Source organism: Sus scrofa, chromosome 3, assembly GCF_000003025.6.
Source record: "Sus scrofa isolate TJ Tabasco breed Duroc chromosome 3, Sscrofa11.1, whole genome shotgun sequence".
NCBI lineage: Eukaryota > Metazoa > Chordata > Mammalia > Artiodactyla > Suidae > Sus > Sus scrofa.
The window spans coordinates 1,666,271-1,693,239 of NC_010445.4; the positions used below are offsets into that span (position 1 = coordinate 1,666,271).

General features: G+C 56.9%; 1 protein-coding gene across 1 annotated transcript; it reads left to right on the forward strand.

Annotated features, from left to right (window-relative positions):
• On the forward strand, positions 965-26,038 carry LOC110259833 (kinesin-like protein KIF19). The gene is made up of 11 exons (XM_021085993.1): positions 965-1,092; positions 2,019-2,099; positions 4,193-4,303; positions 4,554-4,641; positions 5,775-5,911; positions 6,094-6,219; positions 7,316-7,510; positions 11,287-11,439; positions 12,012-12,134; positions 13,951-14,101; positions 24,661-26,038. Exons 1-11 carry the CDS (start codon positions 1,066-1,068, stop codon positions 24,705-24,707), a joined length of 1,239 nt encoding a protein of 412 aa, XP_020941652.1. The 5' UTR covers positions 965-1,065; the 3' UTR covers positions 24,708-26,038.

Genomic DNA, 26,969 nt, shown 5'->3' on the forward strand with positions numbered 1-26,969 from the left:
CGTGTCTCCACAGGGGTCGGGATGTGAGGGCCTTGCCCTCTTGTTAGAACTGGGTGACAGGCTCTCCAGCAGGTTCCTGGTGGGTCAGAGGCCGGGCCTGCATGGGGCAGGGTGTGGACATGAGCGGGGTACCCTGCCCCGCAGCCCGGAAGTCCTAGAGCCCAGCGTTGACCTGGACACCAAGGACGAGAATGGGCAGGACCAGCACAGCCCTGCCCACAGGCAGCCAAGTGACCGTGGCTGGTGGGTCCCTCTGCGGGGCTGGCCCCGCTGGGGAGCCATCGTGACCCCCACCTGGGGCCCAGCCCTGCCGGTACGCGTGGCCTCTGGTTCCTTGCACTCTGTGGTTTGGGTCACTGAGTTGGATTCCTCCCCTCAGAGCTTCGTGAATCCACACCGCGGTGTGTATCGAGGTGCAGCAACAGTTCGCTGCATTTGCACCGTCTCTGGCCCTGACGGGAGCAGCGCTGCTGTCGCCTGGCACACGGTGAGCTGGGTGACCTGGCAATGCAGCCCGCGCGGTTCAGCGGTTCGCGGCGCAGGGACTTCCCTGGAGGCCGCAGTGGAACAGCTGAGCGCAGCGTTTAAGCAGTAAATACACCCGGCGGGTCATGGGAGCCGGGCCCAGGTGTGGCGGAGACAAAAGACCTGCAGGGCATTTCAAGGTTGCTTTAAAAATGCCCTAGGAAATGACTCCGTTTCGAGAAGCAGTCCTAGGAAATCAGCTCATTAAATGTTAGCTGGTGGCATCTGTCCCTCTTGGGTGGGCCACTCCCCTGCCAAGCCTGGAGCAGGTCTCAGGCAGGCTCGGCCTGCGGTTGCCGTGGCGTTAGACTGGGGGCCCACCCCAACCGCCTGGGCAGTCCCTGAGTTGCTGAGACACTGAAGGACTAGCTGGGCTCCTGGGGCCCCGCTGATGTCACCGGGGCGGGGCGGGGCGGGGCTGACGTGTGGACAGGCCTCCCGCCGGGAGAGCGGGGAGCCAGGAAGGAGCTCTCTGGCCAGCCACGCCCTCCGGCCCGGCTGCGGACCCTCCCGGCCCGGGGCAGCCCTGCCCTGAGGGAGATGGAGCCCAAGGACCAGCCGCTCACGGTGAGCATCCTCCTCGTGTGCCGGCTCCGCCGGGCTGCGTGTCCCGGGGCTGCCGCCTCCCCGCCCTGGCCTCCTGACCCACTGCACCCCACGCCTGCGTGTCACAGGTCAGGCGGGTCTCCTGTTGGCCTGGGTCCCTGTCCAGGGCCCAGCCCCGCTCCGCTGAGCCTTCCCTCAAGGGGCCCTAGGGCCCTCCTGCCCTCTGAATCTCACTCCCCAGGGAGCTTGGGGCCTGGACCACGATCCCCGGCCAGGATGAATGGAACCCCCACTCCAGCCCAATCAAGGCCCCCCGAGGCCTGAGCAGACCCTTCTCCGGGGTGACATGGGATGGGCTGAGGCCAAAGACTTGCCCGTACGGTGGGCTGGGTACAGAGAGCCCGTCCGGAGGAACTTTCTCCACCTCACAGACGGGACAGCAGGGCCCAAAAGCGTAGCGCTGGATTTCAGGGGCAGCTCACCCATGACCAAGGTGGACTGGAGGCTGGGGCAGCGTGGTCCCAGAGGGCCCCTCGGAGAGGGGGCAGGTGGGAAGCAGAGTGCAGGGATTTCCTACTTGAAAAAGCAGCTTTTGCTCAGAAATGCTCACAGCCTGCAAGAAGGTTTGGGTTCCTCGGGCAGTGGGCAAAAAAGCCGGCGAGGTGGTGAGATGCCTTAGCAGCTGTGTGACCTTAGGCAAATGACTTCGCCTCTCTGTGCTGAAGTCTCTCCCTTCAGACCGAGGAGGGTCACTTGACCACAGTGCTCTTCTTGTTCCTGAGGCTGCGTAAGGAAGTTAGCACCTGGGGGGCCCGGGGATCAGGGGCCTTGACTATCTCACCAGGAGTGGAAGGCTCGTGGGAGGTCGGGCCGGGGTCTCTGCGCTAGAAGGAGGGGGAGCTCCCTCCCCAGCCCGGAAGGCAGCTGCCGCGGTGTCCTGCCCACAGGTGGCGCTTCGGATCCGCCCGCTCAATGACGCGGAACTGGAGGAAGGGGCCACTGTCATCGCCCACAAGATGGGGGACCAGGTGAGGCGGTGTCTCGGGGTCACGGAGTTGCTCGCCCGCAAGTGCTCGCCTCCCTCCCTTCCTTCCAGAAAAATTAACATCGTGCTCAAGGCACGTTCCAGACGCCGGGATGGAGCCGAGAGGGGATCCAGGGCCCCGGCCCCAGCCCTGGCCCCGCTCCCTTCCTAGTGTGGGGTCGGGGGTGGGTGGGGAGGACATCAAACAAGAGACGAAAGTGTGCTGCTGGGAGTTGAGGCACAGAGGGGAATAAAGCGGACCGAGGCGGTTGCAAAGCGCCTCTGATGAGACGTTTGAGCTCACAGAGAGGAGGTGGGAGAGGTGGGGTCTCCAGGGGGAGGAGGTGCCCTAAAGCGGAAGTCGGGGTGTCCGCTTGAGGACCAGCTTCTCGCAGCCAGGACGGGGTCTGAGGGGCCAGAGTGGCTAGGCAGGCCGGGGGCAGGGTGGGGGGGGGTCGAGTGTACCCTGACGAAAGGGCCTGGGTGGTCGCCCGCTGCCACGTTGCCAAGGACGCCTGCTCCTTAGAAACCAGCTCAGAAGCTGAGCGATCAGCAGGCTTTGGAAGCGTCCCTGGTCCTCACTGGCCGGAATACATGCCCAAGACGGGGTAAAACAGAAGGCGGTCACGTGACCTGCATTTCCCCACCTGCCATTAGAAAGGCAGCTTTAACCAGGATGCTCCCAGGATGTGTGTTTGCAAAGGACCCTGGGCGGTGGGGAAGCCTGGCGGAGGCTCCACCAGCACAGGGGGCGCCTAGTCCCCGCCCCGAGGGAGAGGAAGGCAGCTCCGGGGTGACACTGCGCTGACACGGCGGGAAGAGGGTAGTAACTCCCCCAGGGCATGGGCGGAGACCTGGGGGGCACTAGTGCGGAGTTCACGGAGACCTGGGGCATAAAACCGGACGACAGCTCTTAAACTGAGGGGAACAAAGCTCACAGGACAGGACTGGCTCAGCCGGGAAGAGCGCGTGCAGTCTTAGTGTGGAGACGGAGCGTTGATCCGACCACATTTATAACGTGACTGCACTGGGAGGCGGGCCGTGGGGGGCAGAGACCGACGATGACAACGCAAATAGCAGCTACAAGCGCCGGGCAGGCGGGGGCTGCCGCTCCTCAGGCTTAGAAGGCCAAACACTTGAGACCGCGTGCGCCTCGCCGAGGAAAAGAACGCGAGCTGGAGGCAGCACGCAGTCCCCTTAAATAACCGCGAAGGCAAATCATTTGCTAGAATCGACGGCGGTTCTCGAAATAGCCTCGCTAGTCCCCAGATCCTGGCACGTTGCCCGTCATGGGGACGGCCAGACCTCCTCCCAGGGAGCTCTGGCCTCCCCTGGGTGAAGTGGGTGGGTGGTCAGGCACCACGTCCTGCTCCCCAAGACTCCCGGTTCCTCCCAGGCGCCCGGGCCCTGCGGGGGCCCCAGGCCCGGCACCAGAGTAAACAGCTCACCCCGCCGCCCTGGGAAAGGCTCTTTTGAACCTCCGGTCCCCAGAGGCCCTCGCACACGGTGCTTTAAGATGACTTCGTAATTACGCATTTATGGGAGACAGGAGAGGCCCTGGGGGAAGAGGTGCCCGAGGCGCTGCTGCCGAGCTGGGCGGGTCACCTGCCACCCCTCCCGTTCCCTCCTTTGCTTGGGGTGGCGCAGCCCCCCCGAGCAGAAGGAAACCCACTGGGGAATACCCAGCGTGGCGCGCGGAATGTGCCGTAGCGAGGCCACCAGCTCGGCGCTGTTCAGTCCACAAAGCCCCTTCCCGACGCCGCCCAGAGGGCGCCGCCGAGGCGTGTGCCTGGCGGGCTTCCCGGGGCCCTCAGCACCCAGGCCCGGCTGCCATCCTGGCGGCGCCTGATGGATTCGGCCTTGGTTGGACGCTGGCGTGTGAGGGCTGGAGGCAGAGCCCAGCAGGCCTGGGGGGCTTACGGGGGCTTCGGGAGGCAGGGATGCTGCCCCTCAGCGAGAAGCAGAGACGCTGCCTGGGGGTGAGCGCGGGAGCGGGGGGCCTGCACCCCAGCCGAGCTCCTGGATGCGGTCGAGGGAGGGAGCCAGGCCTGGGGTCCTTTCTGGTCCCTCCTCTACCCCTGCCTCTACGGCTCCCAGATGGTGGTGCTCATGGACCCCGACGAGGACCCCGAGGACCCGCTGCGCACACAGCGCTCCCGGGAGAAAACCTTCATCTTCGACACTGTTTTCGACCAGCAGGCATCCCAGGTGCCCACCCTCCCCCCGCCCCGCGGCCCCGCCCCACGCCCCGCCCACGCCACGCGGCCACGCCCCACGCCCCGCCCATGTCCCGTGGCCCCGCCCCCACGCCCCGCGGCCCCGCCCCACGTCTCCACCCCACGTCCCTCTGCGTGTGTCCAGAGGGAGCTGGGCATCTGCAGACCCCAACCTGCCCTCTCCCAGGCCAGGTGCCACTCTGGTCTGACCGTGCAGTCGACCGCCTTCCCTCCGTCCGCAGGAAGACGTGTACCTCGCCACCACCCAGCACTTAGTGGAAGGTGTCATTTCCGGATACAACGCCACGGTGTTTGCCTACGGCCCCTCAGGTACCGCCAAGGGCAGTGCCCCGAGGAGGGAAGGGGTTGGGGGCAGGAACTCTTCCCAACAACGCAAAGCACCTACTATATGCTGGCCTTGCCCAGGTCCTCTGCATCCACTGGCTCCTTGGGTCCTTGCAGCAGGCCCGGAGGCAGGCCAAGTGATCCCCCTGTGCGAGAGGAGAAAACGGAGTCTCAGAGAGGTCAAGGGCCTTCCCCAAGCTCACACAGCTGCTAGGAGTGAATCCGAACTCACCCCCAGCCCACACTGTGCCGCCCACAAGAACCCACACATCTCTGCTCTGCAGTTACAAGTGGGGGTCGAGAAGTGCTCGCAAAGCTGAGCTACCTCTCCTCCTGGAAACTAGAATCCCAGAGGGTCAGAGCTGCAAGGGCCCTAACCCCTCCCTGTGCAGGTGGGGAAACAGGCCCCGAGAAGCCTGGCCAGAAGTCACGGCTTGTCTATTTCCTTCACTCACTCACTGTTAGGAGCACATGCTGTGCGCTGGGCTCTAGCAAAGGAAAGGGCCTCCGGTTGTGGCCTGCAGCGTGACCGGGTGAGGAGGAGGTGAGGGATCCGATGAAGAGGCACTGCTCAGAGTTGAGCACGCTCGCAAGTTCTCCCACCACGATAACAACACAAACATCTTTTTTTGGCCACCCTACAGCCTGTGGAGTTTGCCGGCTAGGGATCAGATCTAAGCTCCAGTTGCAGCCTACGCTGAAGCTGTAGCTGTGGCAATGCTGGATCCTTTCAACCCACTGGGCTGGCCCGGGGATCGAGCCAGCGTCCAGGCGCGGCAGAGATGCCGCCGATCCCGTGGCGCCACAGTGAAAACTTCTGAAAACAACACAAAACATCTCGAAGGGAACTAGGAGAGGACAGACATCTCTGGGGCCTCCCTCCTCACACTGTCTGCATCTCTGCTTCCTTTCTTCCCACTTTCCCGCCCAGATTTGTGTCCCCAGAGGAGCCCTCAGGCTGTTCAGACAAGACTTTGTTTGTTTCCAAAATGGAAACCAAGCATGTCAGAGTGGCCGAGGCCGTTTGCACAATCAAGGCAGCGCATGTGACCAGGCTCCGGCGGGGTCTGGGCCCAGCTCAGGACCCTGCCTCGGCGGGCACCCCACTCTTCCCGCAGGCACCGGCAAGACCCACACGATGCTGGGCATGGACGCGGAGCCCGGCATCTACCTGCGGACACTCTCTGACCTCTTCCAGGCCATCGAGGAGACCCGGGGCCACGCAGACTGCAGCGTGTCCATTTCGTACCTCGAGGTGAGCACCCGCGCACCCCAGCTGATCGTGCGTGCAAAACCCCCGCATTTCCCCCAAACGCCCGCAGCCTGCGGGACCCTCATCCCTCAGGGCACCCGAGACCGCTCTGAAGGCGCCAAGCCCTAGGATGGGTGAGTCCCCGCACCAAACCCCCTACGTCCAGCCTTTCTGTCTCATCCCAGATCTATAACGAAGTGATCCGAGATCTCCTGAACCCCGCCTCGGGGTTTCTGGACCTGAGGGAAGACGCCAGGGGCACCATCCAGATTGCAGGCATCACGGAGGTCTCCACCTCAAACGCCCAGGAGGTGAGGTCCCGGGGCCCACGGACGCACTGGCCGCTCCTCCACGGCAGCCACGTTCTCCGCGCTCACAAGGCCCTCACGTTTAAGTTCGGGGGCAGAGCCCAACGCACAGCTCCAGAGCTGCCTCTGAGCCAAGGGGCCGGCAACCTTGTGCGCCGTGACCCTGCCCTCCTCGCCCGCGCTCAGGGCAGACATCACCAATGGACCACGCACTCCTCCCCTGCGGGCAGATGCAGGCGGTGGCGGGGGGCCTTTTTGCGTGCTGTTCCCGGCAGTCACCGCCAGTCGGAGTTGGCTCCGGGTCTGAAGTCTGCCATCCTGATCTGATCACTGTGCCAGAACCAGGGCCAGTTGTAACACTTCTACGGCCCTCTCTCTTCGCTCTCCCTGCGCAGCCCCACTCCGTGCTCCCCTCAGGGTGGGCCTCCCACCTGCTCAGAGCCCTTCAGTGGCTCCTCGTGTCTCCCAACAGCACAGCCTCCTTGGTCCCCACCCCTGCTGATGGTGAGCTCCGGCCACACTGGCCGAGGCCGGAGACCCCCTGCCCTCCCCATCGTCCCCCGTGGGTTCTGGGTCGGAGCGGGGAGCCTTCTAGCCTGTTCTTTAATAATGATGACCTATCTGTCCCTCTCTGCACATGCTCTGAAGTCCTGGCATGCCCAGCACACAGCAGATGCCCAGCAGAGGCTCACTGGCTTGATTTCCTTAGCTGCTTATGCAAAAGTGGGTTTCAGCCCACCTGGCAGCTCCGGCAAATGCCTGCGACTGCCTGGAGTTGTGTATTAGAAAGGGCTCTGGAGGGAAGGGATGGGTCCTCCACGGGTGATGTCTGCCGTGGGTGGAGGAGGCGGAGGGGGAGGTCCAAGCGGTCGGCCACCTGTCCTTCCTGCCGGATTCGCTGACTCGACTAATTACCCTCTTCAGGCTGCAACGCAGAGATTGCTTCCATCGCGTGAGGGCCTGCCCTCAGCCGCCCAGCCTCGGGGGTGGGCAGGGACGAGCTGCCTGAAGGGGCTCGGGGCACCCCTCCTCTTGCTGTGGAGGAAGCATGTGGCCACTCTGGGGCCTTGACCGCCTGCCCGCTTCCGCCTCCGTCCAGATCATGCAGCTTCTCACCAAAGGCAACCGGCAGCGCACGCAGGAGCCCACGGCCACCAACAAGACGTCGTCCCGCTCCCACGCCGTGCTGCAGGTCACCGTGCGCCAGCGGAGCCGCGGCACAGACCTGGCGGAGGAAGTGCACGTCGGGAGGCTCTTCATGGTGGACCTGGCGGGCTCGGAGCGGGCGTCCCAGGTTCCTGTCCTCTTCCTCTCGCTCCCTCGCCCTGGGTCCGTCAGCCCTGTAGTCCGCGAGCAGGACCCTGTCCTTCCTCGTCCAGCGGGATCCCCAGCACCCAGCCTAGCGCCTGGCCCGGGGGAGGCGCCCGCTAAACGCGTCCTGGTGGCTGACTTCTCCGCAGGTGCTGGGGGCCAGGCCGTGCCCCAGCGTTTAGGAAGGGCTGCCCGTGTGACAGGCTCTCCTGGGCACTGGAGATGCCCACACCTGCCCCGGGGGGATTTTGGAGCCCCTGCGGGGAGGCAGGAGACAGATGTGTGAGCTGGTAATTAGAGCACGGGCGCCCCAAGCTTTGAGGGCCCACAGAGACTGCGGAGCCCGGGGGAGGGCGGGGCCTCGGCGCCGAACCTGACAGGTCATTGGCGGTTTGCTGGAAGCCAGGAAGGGCCCGCGGCGGGTAGCGTGTGAGGGAGTGACTGTCAGATGCCCTCAAAGGGCCCCGCCTGTCCCCCCCAAACGCCTCTGGCTGGCCTGTCCTTTGTGGCACCTGTTGCTGGGAGTGAGGGTTGTGCTCCCCATTGCCCCAGGGGCCAGAGTTTTCTTGGGGACAGGACCCACCCAGTGCCAGGAGCAGAGAAGGTGCTTGACGGTAGCCTTGTCAGAACAACAGTAGAGTCCTCACGTCCCTCTAAGGCACCAGGCATTTAGCATGAGCCACGTGGTCCCCTTGGGCGTGTGAGGGGGGTGGCCTGGTGCCGTTGGGATGCTGGGCTGAGACTCTGGGGGATGTGACTTCACCTGCACAAGGTATCAGGTGGGTCCAGCTTTGGGTCTGGGGGCGGGCTTGTGCCCCAAAGCTGTGCACTTCGCTGCTGCTATTTGTCCTCAGCTTGCCCCCTGTGCCTGGGCCTCGGGGCTTGTGGATCATGGCGTTGCTCCACGCGTTCATTCCTTCGGCCACGCTGCGCCAGGCCCCAGCCCTGGTGCCCAGGCTGCTGAGAGGAACCAAGCCTGGCCGGCTGGCCCGGACCCCCCTGGTGTAAAATGTCATGTACTGATGTGCTCAAAAACCTGATGGAGTTCCCGTCGTGGCTCAGCATAAGCAAACCCAACTAGCATCCCTGAGAATGCGGGTTCGATCCCTGGCCTCACCCAGTGGGTTAAGGATCTGGCTTTGCCGTGAGCTGTGGTGTAGGTCAGTTGCGGCTTGGATCCTGTGTTGCTGTGGCAGTGGTGTAGGTTGGCAGCTACAGCTCCGTTGTGACCCCTAGCCTGGGAACCTCCATGCGCCCCAGGTACAGCCCTAAAAAAGACCAAAAAATCCCCCAAAAAACCCTTGAGGTACAGTAAGGCCAATAGATCAGAAGTTGACTGCCATTGAAAAAAATAGTGTGTTACTCACAGATCCCAAGAGGAGGGGGCACGGGATGCCAAGCAGGGCCCTGTGGGGAAGCACGGGGGATGGGGGGCAGGGGCAGAGGAGGGGCCGCTGTGGACAAGAGCCCTCACTGTGGTTTCTGCAGAAGGAGAGGACAAGGCAGTGGGAGCAGGCTGAAGACCGGCTGGTTTGGGTCACTCCCATGGGCTCCGGGGCACAGGGCTGTCCCTGGTCCCTGGCACCTGCCCCCCTGGGTGATGAGAGCACAGGATGGTGGCCCAGAGTGTGGGAGCCCCATGGGGGAGGGTGGGGCTTGCATTCGAAGGGTGACTCTCGTTTGTGATCTGTTGGACCTGACTGCCCTGGGAGGGGGAGCAGGGCCCCAAGGTGACAGAGCATCAGAATATTGAAGTAAATAAAAGATGCAGTTGATATGCAGACAGCTGTGAGTCCAGACAGGCTCATGCGGACAAAGCCGAGTGCACTGGAAGCTGGACTCTACCCGTGCCAGGGGGACTTGGCCATGCCTGGAGGGGGAGGGTAAGATAGAAACAGCCTCCCTGGGACTTGGTGCTGGGAGAGGCCACTGGACCGGGCTTCAGGCCCTGGTTCTTGCTCCCACTCTGCTTCAACCTCCTGTGTGCCCTTGGGAAGGCCACTGTCCCTCTCTGGGTCTTGACTTCTTGACCTTTTTTTTTTTTTCATTGTTGGCTGCCCCACGGCATACGGAGTTTCCGGGTCAGGGATCAGATCTGAGCCGCAGTCACAACCTAAGCTGCAGCTGCAGCAACGCCGGATCCTTGACCCCCTGTGTGGGTCCGAGGATCGAACCTGTGACCCAGCACTCCCAAGACACCACCAATCCCATTGCACCACAGTGGGAACTCCTGGGCCTTGATTTTTAAGCTGTAGACTCAGGCAGCTAGTGGGCCATCGTTAGGATCTGCCTGGCTCTCATGGGTGGTCATTTCCTCGTAGAAAATCACTCACGATATAGCTTGTTCCAGGGAATCAGGTCTCTGAGAGAGCCCCCTAATTCTGTGGCATAGACACCTGACCGCGAGCAGGTGTCACGGCCTGGGCCCCGCCGGCAGCTCTGGTCCAGGCCTGCACGCACCAGCTCCCACTCAGGGTCAACTCAGCTCGCATTTACAGCTCAGCTCGCTTCCGTGGGCCCAGCTCTGAGCTGGCCTCTTACACACGGTAGCCGTGCAATCCTCGCCGAAACCTGGGGCTCCTTTTGGCGATGAGGAGACGGGCGCGGGCTGGGAGACCCGCCCATGGGGAGTGGCGGAAGGCACCCTCAAACACGCTCCAAACTGCCTCGAAAAGCCTTGCTCTTAAGGAGGACACATTCTTTTTTTTTTTTTTTTTTTTTTTTTTGTCTTTTTGCCATTTCTTGGGCTGCTCCCACAGCATATGGAGTTCCCAGGCTAGGGGTCTAATCTGAGCTGTAGCCACCAGCCTACGCCAGAGCCAACGTGGGATCTGAGCCGCGTCTGCGACCTACACCACAGCTCATGACAAGGCCGGATCGTTTAACCCACTGAGCAAGGCCAGGGATCGAACCTGCAAGCTCATGGTTCCTAGTTGGATTCGTTCACCACTGCGCCACAACAGGAACTCCCAAGGAGGACACATTCTTTTTCTTTCTAATTTCAACTGTGATAAAATCAGCGAAGAAACTATGGAGAAGAGGGTGAAGCCAGAGGAAGAAAATGAGAGTCCCCGTGGTGGCTGCCCTCAGACGTTCCCATCACAACGGCGGTGGCGCGTGTCCTCCTAAGGCCTCTTATGAATCTTCACACTTTCATTCGGCACATGGCCCTTGAGCCCCCCTGTGGGCCAGGTGCCGGCCAGTGTCCAGGCCCTGGGTCACATGGCCACCCAGGGTGACAGCCCCCAACAGAGCTCACGATCTGTGGGGAGCAGTTAGGAAAACATCAAATGCATACAAGAGCAAGATAACTGCCGAGGGAGTGACAAGGTGAAGGAATATACAGGGCGATGTAAGCAAGGGCAGGGACCGAACTGAGCAAGGGCAGGGACCGGAACCCGCAACCTCATGGTTCCTAGTCGGATTCGTTAACCACTGCGCCACGACGGGAACTCCCCTCTCTTTTTCTATCTCGTGTAATAGTGCGCGTCTTTTCAATGCTGGTAAAACAGCTCTACCTCGCCCTTTTCCTGGCTGCATAGTATTCCACCACCAAATCCAGTGTCATTTCTGTCACTGGTCCGAGGGCTGTGGGAGCATAGTCACATAGATTCATCCACCCTGAGCCTCCAGGGTCAGGTGGGTTATCCCATTCTCTGGACCTCAGTCCCTTCCCCTGGGGCCTGGGGTGGGGAGGTCATGGGGGGGACACGGGGGCTAAAGACCCCCTCCCCGCCAGCCTGGCCTCTCCTCACGCAGACCCAGAACCGCGGCAAGAGGATGAAGGAGGGTGCCCACATCAACCGCTCCTTGCTGGCGCTGGGCAACTGCATCAACGCCCTCAGTGAGAAGGGCGGTAGCAGGGCCCAGTACGTGAACTTCCGGGACAGCAAACTCACCCGCCTGCTGAAGGTATGAGCCCCCGGGCTGACTGTCTCCTTCAGGGGCTACCTGGGCCTGAGGGCCCTTCTGGGCACCCCATGCAGGCAGGAAAATCTCTGCTTTCTCTGTAGAAACCATCTCTAGTCTTTGCTCGACTCCTCCCTCCATCCCTCTGAGTGCAGTCCAGCCCATACTTGCATACGCTCAGGGGCAGGGAGCTCACTACCTTACCAAGGCTGCCTGTCCCACTGCACAGGTCTAACCAGGGAAATTCTTCTTATCGATTTGAGTGCTGCCACCTCTATTCTACTGCAAGGCAGGGTGTAGGTCAACAAATAGGCAGAGCCACCAATAAATGTCTCTGAAAGGGTGGCCTTTGGGTCTAATCTGCCTGCATCAGAGGGGAGGTTGGAGGGGGCCCCACCTCGTCCTGAGCATCACGTCCCCAAGCACTGCCGCTTGGTCCAGCACCTGCTGCCCTTCTCAGGGCTCAGACCCTCAGACCGCTAGTCTAAGAGAGCAGGGACTGGTGGGAAAGGGGATGGTGCCCCAGGGCAGGTGTGGGCCTGTCCATCACCCCAGCTCCTGCTTCGCCCGAGCAGGACGCCCTGGGAGGGAACAGCCGCACAGTGATGGTCGCCCACATCAGCCCAGCCAGCACCCACTTCGAGGAGTCGCGGACCACCCTGCTCTACGCCTACCGGGCGAAGAACATCAAGACCAGGGTGAGCTGCTCGCTGCCTCCTCCCCTCCCCCTTCCCCTCCCTTCTCCCTCCTCCCCCTCCTCCTCCCCTCCCCCCTCCTCCCCCCTCCTCCTCCCCTCCCTCCTCCTCCCTTCCTCTCTGCTCCTCCCTCTGTCCGCTCCTTGCCCTGTCTTTCGAGGGCAGTGGCGCTGACGTGAGGGCCCTCCCTAATCTCAAGATCCTGAATTACATCTGCAAAGACCCTTTCTCCCAAATAAGGCTGCACTCCCGGGTTCGGGGTGGGGACTTATCTACGTGCCTGGCACGGCTGTGAGCTCTCGGTGTGATTTAATTTATGTAATTATCAGCAGCCCCTCCCCAGGATGTAGGTCCTATTATCAACCCACTTTACAGACCAGGCAGCTGAAGCCCAGAGCGCTAAAGTAACGTCTCTAACTGTCCACAGCGGCAGCAGAGCTGACGTTGGGGGCCAGAGAGCCTGGCTCCAGAGTCCATGACTTCAGCTGCGGTGCTGTTCTGTCTACACTGCTGTACTCAGTCTGAAGGGAGCTGTACTCAGTCTCAGCCGGCAAGGGAGCTGAGCCCCCAGTGATTAAAGACAGCGCGTCTGTGCAGACTGAGGGCAGGGAGCACATGTGGTCACACGGTGACCAGCAAGGCCACTCTCCAGATCTGTCCAAGAGAGGGACCCCTGGGTCCAGGGAAGCTGTGTCACAGGACGGCCCCAGAGCACCCGTGGAAGGGGACCGGAGCTGCCTGGCTCTCCCTTGCACAGCCTGCTCTGCGGAGTTAAAGAGAAGGAGGTGGCCCAGCTGCAGACGGATGGCCTCTAAGACACGTCACTGGACCAGAAAAGCACGTTAAGCATGGCAGCTGCGGTCTGATGATATTTACATGAAACCCCCAAAGCGGAAGCTGCCCCAAAAAACGCCCCGCATGTGTCTCTCTTTAGGGCCCTTAAAGTCAGATACGCATGTATATGCAAAACCTCACAGAAAAAGATCCAGGACACAACACGGCAGCAGTGGTTACCTGCGGCAAGGTGTTCAAACACCTCTTGGGGGACTGACTGAATTTTTTATTGTGGCCAAATGTACAAAACACAAAATCCATCCCTTTTGCCATGTGAAACGGCCCAGTGCAGAGGCATTAGGTATACCACCTGCTGCGGCGCCACCCCCGCCATCATCTCCAGCACGTCCTCATCTTCCCAACGGAGACTCTGTCCCCACTGGGCACCGACTGTCACTCCCTCCCACAGCCCCGTGCCCACCCTCTGCTTTGTCTCTGTGAACCTGACTCCTCTGGGGACCTCACATGTGGAATCATCAGGTGTTGTCCTTTTCTTTTTTCTTTTTTGCTTTTCAGGGCCACCCCCGCAGCATGTGGAGGTTCCCAGGCTAGGGGTCCAGTCAGGGGTCCAATCAGAGCTACAGCTGCCGGCCTACACCCCAGTCACAGCAACGCGAGATCCGAGCCGCATCTGCAACCTACACCACAGCTCATGGCAACGCCGGATCCTTAACCCACTGAGCGAGGCCAGGGATCGAACCCATAACCTCGTGGTTCCTTGTCAGATTCGTTTCCACTGCACCATGCCACGGTGGGAGCTCCGTGTTTGCCCTTTTGTGTCCTTTTAGCTCATCCTCATCCCGCCCTCAAGGCCCATCCACGCTCCAGCTGGCGTCAGACCCCCTTCCTTTTCAAGGCTGAATGGTGCTGATTTGAATGTTCCCGGCGGGACTGCTCGTGTGTCTCTGGTGTAAACCCTCCCAGGGAAGCGTGTCCTTCCCGGGGCAACCGGCTGGCCCTGACCTTGGCCGCGTCCTGCCACCAGGTCAAGCGCAACCTGCTGAACGTGTCCTACCGCATCGCGCAGTACACGCACGTCATCTCCGACCTGCGCGGGGAGATCGAGCGCCTCAAGTCCAAGCTGGAGCAGCAGGAGAAGGAGAAGAGAAGGGAGCCCGGCGTCCGTGGTGCTCAAGGTAGGGCCGGGCACACAGCTGGTGCCACCTCGCTGGGCCGCCCAGGACGTCCCGCCCCGCTGGGTCCACCCTAAGCGTCCAACCCAGGGCTGTGGGCACCCGGAGCCCGTGCCCACTCGGCTTTTTTTCTTGCCGGGTAGGGCATGCAGCGGCCTGATATGGGATCTCAATTCCCAGATGAGGGATTGTACCTAGGTCACAGAGATGAAAAGCACCAAATCCTAACCACTAGACCACCAGGGAGCTCCCGTGACTGACCCGGCTTTTACTGTGAGCCCTGGAGAGTGGGCATCTCTCTGCTCTCTTCTAGTCTCTTCCTTCTAGATTTTTCTTCAGCTTTCCTTCTTTCTCTTCCTTATTCTTCCGTTTCTTTTCTCTCCCAAATCAATTTTTTTTTAAATATTTGCATCTTGGAATCATTTTAGATTTACAAAAAATTTGCACAGATAGTATAGAGTTCCAGCTTCCCCTAATGTTAGTTTCTAGTGCCTTTTTAAAAAACTCATGGGGGAGTTCCCATCGTGGTGCAGTGGAAACGAATCCGACTAGGAACCATGAGGTTGCGGGTTCCATCCCTGGCCTTGCTCAGGGGGTTAAGAATCTGGCATTGCCATGAGCTGTGGTGTAGGTCGCAGACAAGGCTCAGATGTGACACTGCTGTGGCTGTGGTGTAGGCCGGCAGCAACAGCTCCCATTGGACCCCTAGCCTGGGAACCTCCATATGCCTCGTTGAATCCGTGTTGCCAGGGATTGAACCCGAAACATAGCTATAACCAGAGCCACAGCAGTGACAATGCCAGATCCTTAATCCACTGAGCCACCAGGGAGGTCCACACCAGTTAATTAATTTATTTAGCCCACACATGTGTCTTACGGTGATTCCCAGGCTAAGAGTCGAACCAGAGCTACAGCTGCCGGCCTACACCACAGGCACAGCAACACTAGATCCGAGCCGCATCTGCAGCCTACACCACAGCTCACAACAATGCTGGATCCTTAACCCACGGAGCAAGACCAGGGATTGAACCCATGTCCTCATGGATACGGGTCCGATTTGTTTGCGCTGCGCCACGGTGGGAACTCCCAGCTTGACACCATTTTAAAGTGAACGTTCCCTCAGCAGCATGCAGCTCATCTACCGTGTTGGGCAGACAGCAGCTCAGATTCGTTGCAAAACATGCCACCCCCCAAGAGGGAAGCCCGAGACCCCGAGGCAGCCCCTCCCCACTCCTCCTTTCTCCCCAGGTCATGTGGCCTAGGTGTCCTCTTGGGGTCAGGGCACACGGTAGTTTTACTCTGAAGTGATAAATTTAATCAGCAGGTTAAAAAGATGCCCTTAAAAAATACTCGTATTGAAGTCATGTTAAGAAGATATGGCCTCACACATTCTTTCGGCTTGTTAAGACACACTTTGCCATGGTAAATAAAGCACTTTTGAAAATCAATAAGAACGAACAAACAGCCCCATTACAAAGGATGGGTGAGAAAATCAATAAGCAATTCAGGGAGTTTCTAATGGCCATAAACACAGGAAGAGATTCTCAGTCGCATTAGGAAAGAGAGATACGCACTGAAACAATTTTCATTTACTGGACTGCTAAAATTAACCTGTCAGGCAGTATTACATGGATAACATTAAAACCAAGTGTGGAAGTGCAGCCTTCAACACTTAGACACCGGGTGTCTGAATTACCGTGTCTCTTAGGAGGCTGAGTTAGCGGCATCTGTTCAAACTTCAAGAGCATGCGTTCTGGGCCCCAGCAATTTCCCCGACTCGGCCACGAGGCTCACACACTCCCATGCCCGAGGGGCCCCAGGGCGGGAAAGTGCCCATCAAAGCGGGTGGGACGAGCTAACTGGTGGTCCCTGGCATGGACCACTCTGCAGGGATTACCAAGAACAGGACAGACCCATCATCTGTGCAGAAGGACAGCCTCCAAGACCCTTGCTGGGTGAGGAAGCAAGTTAGAGGGTAATAGCCATAGCCTGATAGAATTTTCCCACCGGAAAACCCACCTAGCTCCTCACATACACCTGTGTGAGCAAAACCACACAGAAAACGATTCAGAGGGTTCACGTCAAAACGAGAGCAGTGGAGTTCCTGTCATGGCTCAGTGGTTAAAGAATCTGACTAAGAACCACGAGGCGGCGGGTTCGATCCCTGGCCTTGCTCAGTGAGTTAAGGATCCGGCGTTGCCGTAAGCTGAGGTGTAGGTCGTAGATGCAGCTTGGACCCCGTGTTGCTGTGGCTCTGGCGTAGGCCGGTGGCTACAGCTCCAATTCGACCCCTAGCCTGGGAACCTCCATGTGCCGCGGGAGCGGCCCAAGAAATAGCAAAAAGACAAAAAAAAAAAAAAAAAAAATCCAATAAAAAAAAAAACCGAGAGCAGCGGTTTCCTGTGGGCGGGGACCTAAGACTCGGGGTGAAGACGATCAGACAGACAATCAAGGGGGGTCTTTGCGCCTTGATGTATTATTCAGATTTTTATAACAGAACGTGTTCCCACGTTACTTGTGTAAATACAGCCTATTTTAAAGTGTTTCCTGACGGTAGGCCTGTCGGTGTGGGAGGGAACAACGCACGCGTGGATCCGAGGCAGGGCTGTCCAGCAGAGGAGCGGCAGGTGCAAGAGCCCTGGGCTTGGGATGGGTTTGGTGCGTTCAGGGGCGGGGGCAGCCCGCATGGCCGGGCTGCGAGGAAGACAGACCGGGAGTGCTGGGAGGCAGGCTGGGAAGACGTTGATCGGGGGCCCGGGTCTATCCTGAGTGTATCGGGAGGCCAAGGAGAGCCTGAGATGTGAAGTGGAGACGGGGAAGGGGGACCCTCCAAGTGTGGAGTTTGCGTGGAGACCGGGTCGGGGTGGAAGAGGAGGCCGGGCTGATAACTGTGGACAGCAATCAGAAGAGGAGGCAGAAGGAGCTCAAGTTTTTTTTTGTTTGTTTGCTTTTGTTTTTGTTTTTGTTTTGGTTTTGGTCTTTTTGCCCTTTCTAGGGCCTCTCCAGCGGCATATGGAGGTTCCCAGGCTAGGGGTCTAATCGGAGCTTCAGCTGCCGGCCTGAGCCACCGCTCACGGCAACGCGGGATCCTTAACCCACTGAGCAAGGCCAGGGGTCAAACCCGCAACCTCAGCGTTCCTAGTCAGATTCGTTAACCGCTGCGGCACGATGGGAACTCCGGAGCTCAAGTTTTTGTTACGGGCAATTTCCACTGCTCACAAAAGGAGGAGGAGCGTAAAGCCAGTCAGTGAGGTGCCTGCGCTGCCCGCCTTTTCCCTCCCTCTGTCCTCCCCACTGTCTCCCTCATCCTATTGTCTTTTTATTATTAGTAGTAGTAGTAGTAGTGGTCTTTTTAGGGCTGCACCTGCAGCATACGGAGGTTCCCAGGCCAAGGGTTGAATCAGAGCTGCAGCTGCCAGCCTACATCACAGCCACAGCAATGCAGGATCCGAGCCGCGTCTGCAGTCTACACCCCAGCTCACGGCAATGCCGGATCCTTAACAAACTGAGCAAGGCCAGGGATCGAACCTGCGTCCTCATGGATGCGAGTCAGATCCGTCCCCACTGCGCCGCCGTGGGAACTCCCCATCCTCTTGCCTTGAAGCAAACACCAGACATCACATCATTTTATTCATGAGCACGTCAGCCTATAATCCCTCCAAAATAAAGGCTCTTTTCGAAAACTAACTGCAGCATCACTTCCACACCGAAAAAACGTTAGCGGTCCTGTGTCCGTGTCACAAGAGAGAGCCCGTGTTCAGCTTTCCCGCGGTCTCAGCCGTGTCATGAGTCTCTTTTGTGCTGGAACGAGGAGCCCAAGGAAGCCCCCATCTTGGCTTCAGGTGACGAATCTTACTATTTTATGTCTCCTTTATTCTCTGGGCACGTTCCTTCCCTCTTTTGGGGTTTCCCTTTGATTCTTTTTGAAGAACACGGGTGGTTTGTCCTGTGACGTTTCTTACTGTCTGCTTTTGCACACTGCGCGTTCCTCGGTGCTTTGTCCTTCCTGGATGCTGGGGTCTAAAGGCTGGAAAGAGGAGGCTTTGAAAACGTTCAGAATGAGAGTTTTGGACTGGAGGGGCTGGCAGAGCCTGGGGCTGGACCAAGGGATGGAGAGGGAGGCGCCGGCCAGTGGAGGGGAGGCTTCTGGACAGGCGGTTAAGGAGCGAAGGTCCTTGGGGGCGCGACTGGATCATCTGGGGATTTCAGTGTCCCCAGGAAAGGTGAGGGAGCAGGGGAGAGGGGGACTCAGGGAGAACACTGAGAAAATGACCCGTGGAGAAGGGAGCCTGGCCGCTGCCTAGAGGCGATACCAGCCCTGGGGCTGGAAACACACCCCTCGAAGGAGCTGGAGGAAATCTCTCGAGAGAATACAGGTCCGGATGGAGCAGGAGGGCCCGTCCCTCAGCTCAGCACCGGGGTCGGGGAGGGCCAGGAGAGAGACAGCGCCCCTGGGCAGGGCTGCGCTGACACAGCCACGGCCGCCTCGGGCCCAGCTTTGCTGAGATGTTTCTAACAGGTCCCGCCAGTCGAGTGTGAATCTGTGGCCGCCGCGGGTCAGTCACCGTTTCCTCTCCTCACATCATGGCTGCTTTGGGGGTGACAGCATTTGCGACCTATTCTCAGCACCTTTCCAAGATGCAGCACAGGACGCTTGGCGCATAGTCACCGTGCAGCAATCGGGTGCCCAGGACTGACTCACAACCAGCACCCCGTGCCCTTGGGCCGGCATCTCCCCATCTGTCCTCCCCCGGCCCCTGGCACCCGCCCTCCTGGTCTCTCTGTGGGTGAGGTCGGCTTCTTCTCGATGCTCTGTGCACGAGATCGGATGGTGCTTGTCGTGTCTGGCCTCCCTCACTCAGCCCGCTGCCCTCCCAGGGCATCCCTGCTGTCACCGGCGACAGGATTTCCTCCTTTTTTGGGCCGAATGAGCTTTCATTGTGTGCCTGCACCCTGTTTCCTTATCCAGTCGCTAAGCCACGAGGGTGCAGGTGTCTTTTCGAGACTCGGAGTCCATTTCCTTTGGGAAAATGCCCAGGAGTCAGACTGCCGGGCCACAGGGCAGTTCTTTTTTTACTTTTCTGAGGAACCTCCATGCTCCTCCACCAATACACACCTCCACCAGCATTTAGCAAGGGTTTCCTTTTCTCCACATCCTCACCAACCCTTGTTTTTTTTCTTTTTTCTTTTTCTTTCTTGGCCACACCCGCAGAAATGGAAGTTCCCGGGGCCAGGGATCTAATCTGACCTGCAGCTGCAGCAATGCTGGATCCTTAATCTGCTGTACCACAGCGGGAACTCCTTCGGTCTTTTTGATAACAGCCATTCCAACAGGTGTGAGGTGGTATCTCAGGGTTTTGTTGCTTTTCCCTAATTATTACTGATGTTGAGCATCTTCTCATGTACTTGTCGGCCCTTTGAATGTCTTCTTTGGGAAAAATGTCTCTTCAGGCCCTTTGCTCATTAAAAAAAAAAAAATCAGATTGTTTCTTGCTATTGAGTTGTATGACATATATATATATATATATATATATGTTTTGGCTTTTGGGGGCTGCACCCACGGCATATGGAGGTTCCCAGACTAGGGGTGGTCCAATCAGAGCTGCAGCGGCCAGCCTACACCACAGCCATAGAAATGCCAGATCCGAACCGCATCTGCAACCTACACAACAGCTCAGCAATACGGGATCCTAACTCACTGAGCGAGGCCAGGGATCAAACCCACAATCTCATGGTTCCTAGTCAGATTCGTTTCCACTGTGCCACGACGGGAACTCCGAGTTCCTTATATATTTTGGATATTAACTCCTTAGCATGTATTATATGCTTTGCAAATACTTCCTCCCATTCTATAGGTTACTGTTTCATTTCGTCGATTATTTAGTTTGCTGCGCAGAAACCTTTAAGTTTGATGTAGTCCCACTTCTTGCTTTTTGCTTTTTTTATTTTTTGCTTTTTTTTTGCTTTTTAGGGCCACACCCACAGCATATGGAGGTTCCCAGGCTAGGGGTCTAATAGAAGCTACAGCTGCTGGCCTACGCCACAGTCACAGCAACCCCAGATCCAAGCCGCATCTGCGACCTACACCACAGCTCACAGTAACACCGGATCCTTAACCCACTGAGCGGGGTCAGGGATCAAACCCGAAGCCTCATTTTAAAAAAATGGTTCCTAGTCGGATTCGTTTCCGCTGCGCCACGACGGGAACTCCCCCACTTCTTGATTTTTGCTTTTGGTGTCACGTCCGAAAAATCACCAACAGGACCAACATCAAGGAGCCTTTTTTTCATACGTTTTCCTTTAGCACCTTTATAGTTTCATGTAGGCTTACATTTAAGTCTTTAATCCACCTTGAGTTGATCTGGGGGAGTGGTATAAGAAATGGGAAAATCATTCTTGACATGTGAAAATCTAGCTTCCAGTCCTAGCTTGAACGCTGGGACTGTATGTGTGGGGTTTTACTTCTGGGCTCCTGATTCTGCTCCATTGTCTTTGTGTCTGTGTGTTTTGTTTTGTTTTGCTTGCCAGCACCATACTATTTTGGTTACTATAGCTTTGTAGTATAGTTTGATAGCAGGAAATGTGTTGCCTTGTGCTTGTTTTTTTTTGTTTTGTTTTTTGTTTTTCCCAGGATTGCTTTTTCTACTTGGGATCTTTGGGGATTTTTTTTTCTATTTCTGTGCAAAATGCCATTGGAATTTTGATAGGCATTGCATTGACTCTACCGATGGCTTTGATTAGTGTGGATACTTTAACTATATTAATTCTTGTGATCCATAAACAAGGGATCTCTTCTATCCAATTTATTTGTGTCTTCATCAGTTTTTCCCATCAGGGTCCTACAGTTTTCAGTGTGTAGCTCTTTCACCTCCTTGGTTAAATTTCTTCTTAAGTGTTCTGTTATTTTGGGTGCATTATTAATTATATATATATATATATATATATTTTTTGTCTTTTGTCTTTTTAGGGCCGCACCTGCAGCACATGGAGGTTCCCAGGCTAGGGGTCCAATTGGAGCTGTTACTGTCAGCCTACACCAGAGCCACAGCAACACCAAATCTGAGCCATGTCTGCAACCTACACCACAGCTCATGGCAACGCCGGATCCTTAACCCACCGAGGGAGGCCAGAGATCAAACCCGCAACCTTGTGGTTCCTAGTCGGCTCGTTTCCACTGAGCCACAACGGGAACTCCGTATTTTTTTTTAATTTCTTTTTCATAATTCATTATTAGTGTACAGCAATGCAACTTTTAAAACACTGAAGTATAGCTAATTTACAAGGTCAGGTTAGTTTAAAGTGTACAGTGATTTAGTTATGTATATATTTAGTTATATATATACTTTCCCAGATTATTATATGTTATATTCATTATATTTAGTTTTATATATATATATGCATACTTTTTGATTAATTTCCTGTGTAGGTTATTACAAAATATTGAGAACAGTTCCCTGTGCTATACAGTAGATACAACTTATTTTTATACATTATTTTTTTTTCTGCTGTGCCCACAGCATGTGGAAGTTCCCGGGCTAGGGATTGAACCTGAGCCACAGCAGTGATAACACTGGATCCTCAACCCACTGTGCCACAAGGGAACTCTTTGTTGATTTTGTATCTTACAATTTTACTGAATTCATTGATTAGTTATAACAGTTTTTTGGTGGAGTTTTTACTATTTTCTAAATACAAAATCTTGTCATCTGTAAACAATTTTAGTTCTTCCTTTCTTATTTGGATGCCTTTTTTTTTTCTTTTATTACTCTGGTTAGAATTTCCAATACTGTGTTAAATGTGAGTGGTGAGAGGGGGCACCCATGTCTTGTTCCTGATCTTAGAAGAAAAGCTTTCACCCTTTCACCACTGAGTCTGAGTTTAGCCATGGGCTTTTTATCATGAAAGGATGTTGGATTTTGTCAGATACTTTTCCTGCATCTATTGAGATGATCATATGATTTTTGTCTTTCATCCTATTCATATAGTGTATTTCATTTGTTGATTTGCATACATGGAACCATTCTTGCATTCCAGAGATAAATTCCACTTGATCATGTTGTATGTTCTTTTAATGTGCCATTGAACTTGGGTGGCTAGTATTTTGTTGAGAATTTTTGCTTCTGTATTCTTCAGGGATATTGACCTTTAGTTTTCTTTTCTTGTAATGTCTTTGTCTGGCTTTGATATCAGGGTAATGCTGGGCTTATAAATATGAGTTCGGGAGTATCCCCACCTCTTCAATTTTTTGGAAGAGTCTGAGGATTGGTGTTAATTCTTCTTTGAATATGTGGTATTCAAATTGCTCTACCAATGCCAGACTGCTAAACTTTCAGGGAAAAGGTACCACTTGACCACTGCCCTCAAGGTCAGGGGGAACCAACTGCACATGACCAGACTGGCACTAACTACTAGGACAGGCAGGAACCACCGATTAATCACTGGACAACTGTTAGGCAGGACCTTACCACAGAAAACACAGAGAGAAAAATAGTTTTGCTCCATGGAACTTACGTTCCAACAGGAGAGGCAGAGGTTGAACACCTCTCACAAAAGTTCCCGAACTATTGCTATGCAGAGGGCTGCCAAGGGCAAGATGGGATGTGATCAGACCAAGTGCCAGATGAGCTCATATGGAAAGTCTAGGAGGGCTTCCCTGAGGAAGTGAGGGCTGAGGTGGGATGGCTGGCCCAGTCCCACCCCTCCTTGGATTCCTGGGACTCAAATCCAGGGAACCCCAAACCAGGCAAAGAGTTTAAATCCCTCTAAATTATCCATCCATTTATCCGACCAGCCACCCATCCATCCTTCCATGCATCCATCCATCTTTCCTTCCTTCCCTCCCCTCCATCCATCCTTTCCATTCATCCTTCCCCTCCCATCCTCCACCCATCCATCCTCCACCATCCATCCCCATCCATCCTCCATCCCCCATCCATCCATCCCCATCCATCCATCCTCCATCCATCCTCCATCCATCCTCCATCCATCCATCCTCCATCCCCATCCATCCTCCATCCATCCCATCCATCCATCCTCCTCCATCCATCCTCCCATCCATCCCCATCCTCCATCCATCCTCCATCCATCCATCCATCCTCCATCCATCCATCCATCCTCCATCCCCATCCATCCTCCATCCATCCATCCTCCATCCCCATCCATCCTCCATCCTCCATCCATCCATCATCCATCCCCATCCTCCATCCATCCATCCCCATCCATCCATCCATCCTCCATCCCATCCATCCATCCTTCCCATCCATCCTCCATCCCCATCCTCCATCCCCATCCATCCTCCATCCATCCATCCACCTCCATCCTCCATCCATCCCCCCTCCTCCTCCATCCATCCATCCCCATCCTCCATCCATCCATCCTCCTCCTCCATCCCATCCTCCATCCATCCATCCTCCATCCATCCATCCTCCATCCATCCCCCATCCTCCATCCCTCCATCCCCATCCCCATCCATCCTCCATCCTCCATCCATCCCCCCCATCCTCCATCCATCCCCATCCATCCTCCATCCATCCATCCCCTCCTCCATCCATCCATCCTCCATCCATCCATCCATCCTCCATCCATCCATCCATCCTCCATCCATCCATCCATCCATCCTCCATCCATCCATCCATCCTCCATCCATCCATCCCATCCATCCATCCTCCATCCCATCCATCCATCCATCCTCCTCCATCCTCCTCCATCCATCCATTCACCCCATCCATCCTCCCCATCCTCCCCATCCATCCCTCCATCCATCCTTCCATCCATCCTCCATCCATCCATCCTCCATCCATCCATCCTCCATCCATCCTCCATCCATCCATCCATCCTCCATTCACCATCCATCCTCCATCATCCATCCTCCATCCACCCATCCATCCTCCATCCATCCATCACCCATCCTCCATCCTCCATCCATCCATTCACCCATCCATCCATCCATCCATCCTCCATCCATCCATCCATCCTCCATCCATCCATCCTCCATCCATCCATTCACCCATCCTTCCATTCATCCTCCATCCATCCATCCATCCATCCTCCATCCATCCATCCATCCATCCATCCTCCATCCATCCATTCACCCATCCATCCATCCATCCTCCATCCATCCATTCACCCATCCTTCCATCCATCCATCCATCCATCCTCCATCCATCCATCCCCATCCATCCTCCATCCTCCATCCATCCATCCATCCATCCTCCATCCATCCATCCATTCACCCATCCATCCATCCATCCTTCCATCCTCCTCCATCCCATCCATCCTCCATTCACCCATCCATCCTCCATCCTCCATCCATCCATCCATCCTCCATCCATCCATCCTCCCCATCCCATCCATCCCCATCCATCCATCCATCCTCCATCCATCCATCCATCCATCCATCCATCCTCCATCCTCCATCCATCCATCCATCCATCCTCCATCCACCATCCCTCCACACTATTAAGCCCTTCCTTGGGCCAGACCTAGGCTGGTGGGCAAGCATGGCTTCAACCCTCGCCTAGGTGGCACTGCTCCTGGTACAGCTGGTTCTCTTCTGCCCTCAGCCATGATCCCTCCCGTGGACACAGAGGAGGAGAGCGCCTGCAGATGAACAAGATCCGGGCGCAGCTCATCGGGGCCTTCAAGGAGCAGCTGGAGATGCGGCACAGCCTGATGGAGCTGGAGAACACCAGCATCGAGCTGCACATCGACACGTCCCGCCACCTGCTGACCATCGCAGAGTGAGCGGGCTGTCTGTCCAGCGGGTGGGGAGGGAGGCGGTGGGCAGACCTCCTTTTCTGCTACTGTCCAGCCTCCCTCTACAGCCTGGGGTCCCCTAGGGGACTTCGGCCAAGAGCTTCCTCTCTTCCCCTTAGACTTCCTTCTGTGGGGCTGGGGTCGGGGGAGGTGGTCCAGGGCCATTCCTGGCAGGCAGCCCCCAACCCCCAGCCCGTTTACAGGGAGGATGTCGAGGTCAGAGAGGACAAGGGTTTGCCTGAAGGTGTGTGCCCACCAGCCCGGGGCTCTTTCTCACAGTCCACACCCACCCACGGTTCACACCTACCGGGAATAACTGACTGCATGGGGAGGGACTGGCTGTGCAATTTATCTGATGCACTGGAAGTGAGCGGGTGCTACTAACAGGTGTCACCAGAGCCGCCCTGGACAAACTAGGACACGGGGCCTCCCCGCTTACAGGCCTCAGTGCCACAACTGAGTCCATTTCTTCTCCAATCCTCCCCCATTTCTCCTTCTCCTCCTCCTGCCTATCTTCCTACTCATGCAGACAGCGCGGCACCTGCACTAGAGAAATCCTACTAGAAAGGACGCGCTCCCTCCACCCCAGCCCGCTCCCAGCCCTGGCTCCCCCGAGTCCTTGCAGTGTCCACACCACCTGCGCTGCAGTTCAGGTTGAGCCTGGCGCCCTCTGTGCACCTTTGTGGGTGTTACTCTGAGCGGGGTGGTCCCACTTAGTCCTCTCGGAGCCCCAGGGGTGCTGTTGCATCCAAGTTTTACAGCTGAGGGAACCGGCCACATTTATGTGGCAGGTGGCCCATGGTCCCCGGAAGGCCCTGAGTGTGCCTGGGGATGCAGGCAGGTGCGCTGGCTGCTTCATCACCGGCGACCCTGCCTCAAACGGTCTTTAATTCCTTCTGGTTTTGTTCACACGCTCCTGTTCTTCAGAAGCATAGAAGGGATCAGACAGCAGCGCCATGTCTGCCCCATGTTCATGCCCCTACCTGCGAGGACAGCAGCTCCTAGCCGGGCATGGGCTGCACTCTGCCCTCTGACACTGACCCCTCTGTGTGCCCGCAGCTGGGAGCGGGAGAGGGCCCAGCACCTTGCGCACAAGGACGAGGAGCCGGGGAGGCCCACGCTGACGGGGACGAGGGCGAGTCCACGGAGCCCCACGAGGTGGCTCTGGCCAGAGAGGAGGTCAACATGCTTCTGGCCGAGCAGCGGAAAACCGCAGCCCTCAAGGTGAGGAGAGGGGCCGGGCACATCCAGGGTCACTTCGACCATGATGAGCCACTGACACTCTGATCTATAGCAGCTGCACCAGGCCCTCGAATGACAGTCCCTTGGAGCAGGGCCCATTGTGACCCTTTTGTAGACAGGAAAACGGAGGCTCAGAGAGACGAGAGGAACTGTCCCCAGCCCCAAAGTCCATGCCCCTTCGAGCTAGAGCTGTGGCCATGCGCAAGGCAGGAGGCCATGGAAATGGGGCACGCGTGGTGGTGGGTGCTGTTGACCGAGACCCCTGCCTGCCCGCTGTGGACACCGAGCACCTCCTCCAGCTGCAACGGCCAGGCCTCCCTCTCGAGAGGCCTGGCAGTGGCCACTGTGGGGCGGCGTTTTGGTCCCGTGTGGCGCTCTCCGCCAGCGTCCCCTCAGCCTCCCCTGGGCATGAGGCACAGGGACCAGGAGCGTGGCTGCAACGAACCCAGACTCCAGGGTCCTCTCGGGAGAAGCCGCTCTTCCTGCAGTCCCGATTTCTGAGACGACGATGCTAGTCACAGGAGATGTTATATAATAGGTCGTTTCTAATCGTCTCGCTTGAGAAAAGGGACAGGAGTGCCGCGCGATGCAGACGCTGGGGAAAATGCCAGCGAGGCCGGCTACTCCTATTTCAGTCCATTCGTTAAATGTTAGCAGGTGTATTTTCAGGCACGTGGAGAAAGTGTCTGCTGATGTCGTGTTGCTGAAAGCAGGCAGTAGTAATTCACTTAACGAATGTGCCAAACCGACAGCCTCTTGGTATGATTACCTCTGCCTGCAGCGATTTGGAGATTGCGTGATTACACTTCAAACTCCCTCCAGCATTTAAAAGTATTGGTTTCTCAAAGCATCGCCAGAGGGCATGGCTTTCAAG

What these genes read in the sequence shown, in the direction of transcription:
- LOC110259833 (XM_021085993.1), top strand. Translation starts at nt 1,066, where the DNA reads ATGGAGCCCAAGGACCAGCCGCTCACG. An exon ending in TCGACCAGCAGGCATCCCAG is followed by an intron (nt 4,304 to 4,553) that starts GTGCCCACCCTC and finishes CTCCGTCCGCAG; the next exon opens with GAAGACGTGTACCTCGCCAC. An exon ending in AACTCACCCGCCTGCTGAAG is followed by an intron (nt 11,440 to 12,011) that starts GTATGAGCCCCC and finishes TCGCCCGAGCAG; the next exon opens with GACGCCCTGGGAGGGAACAG.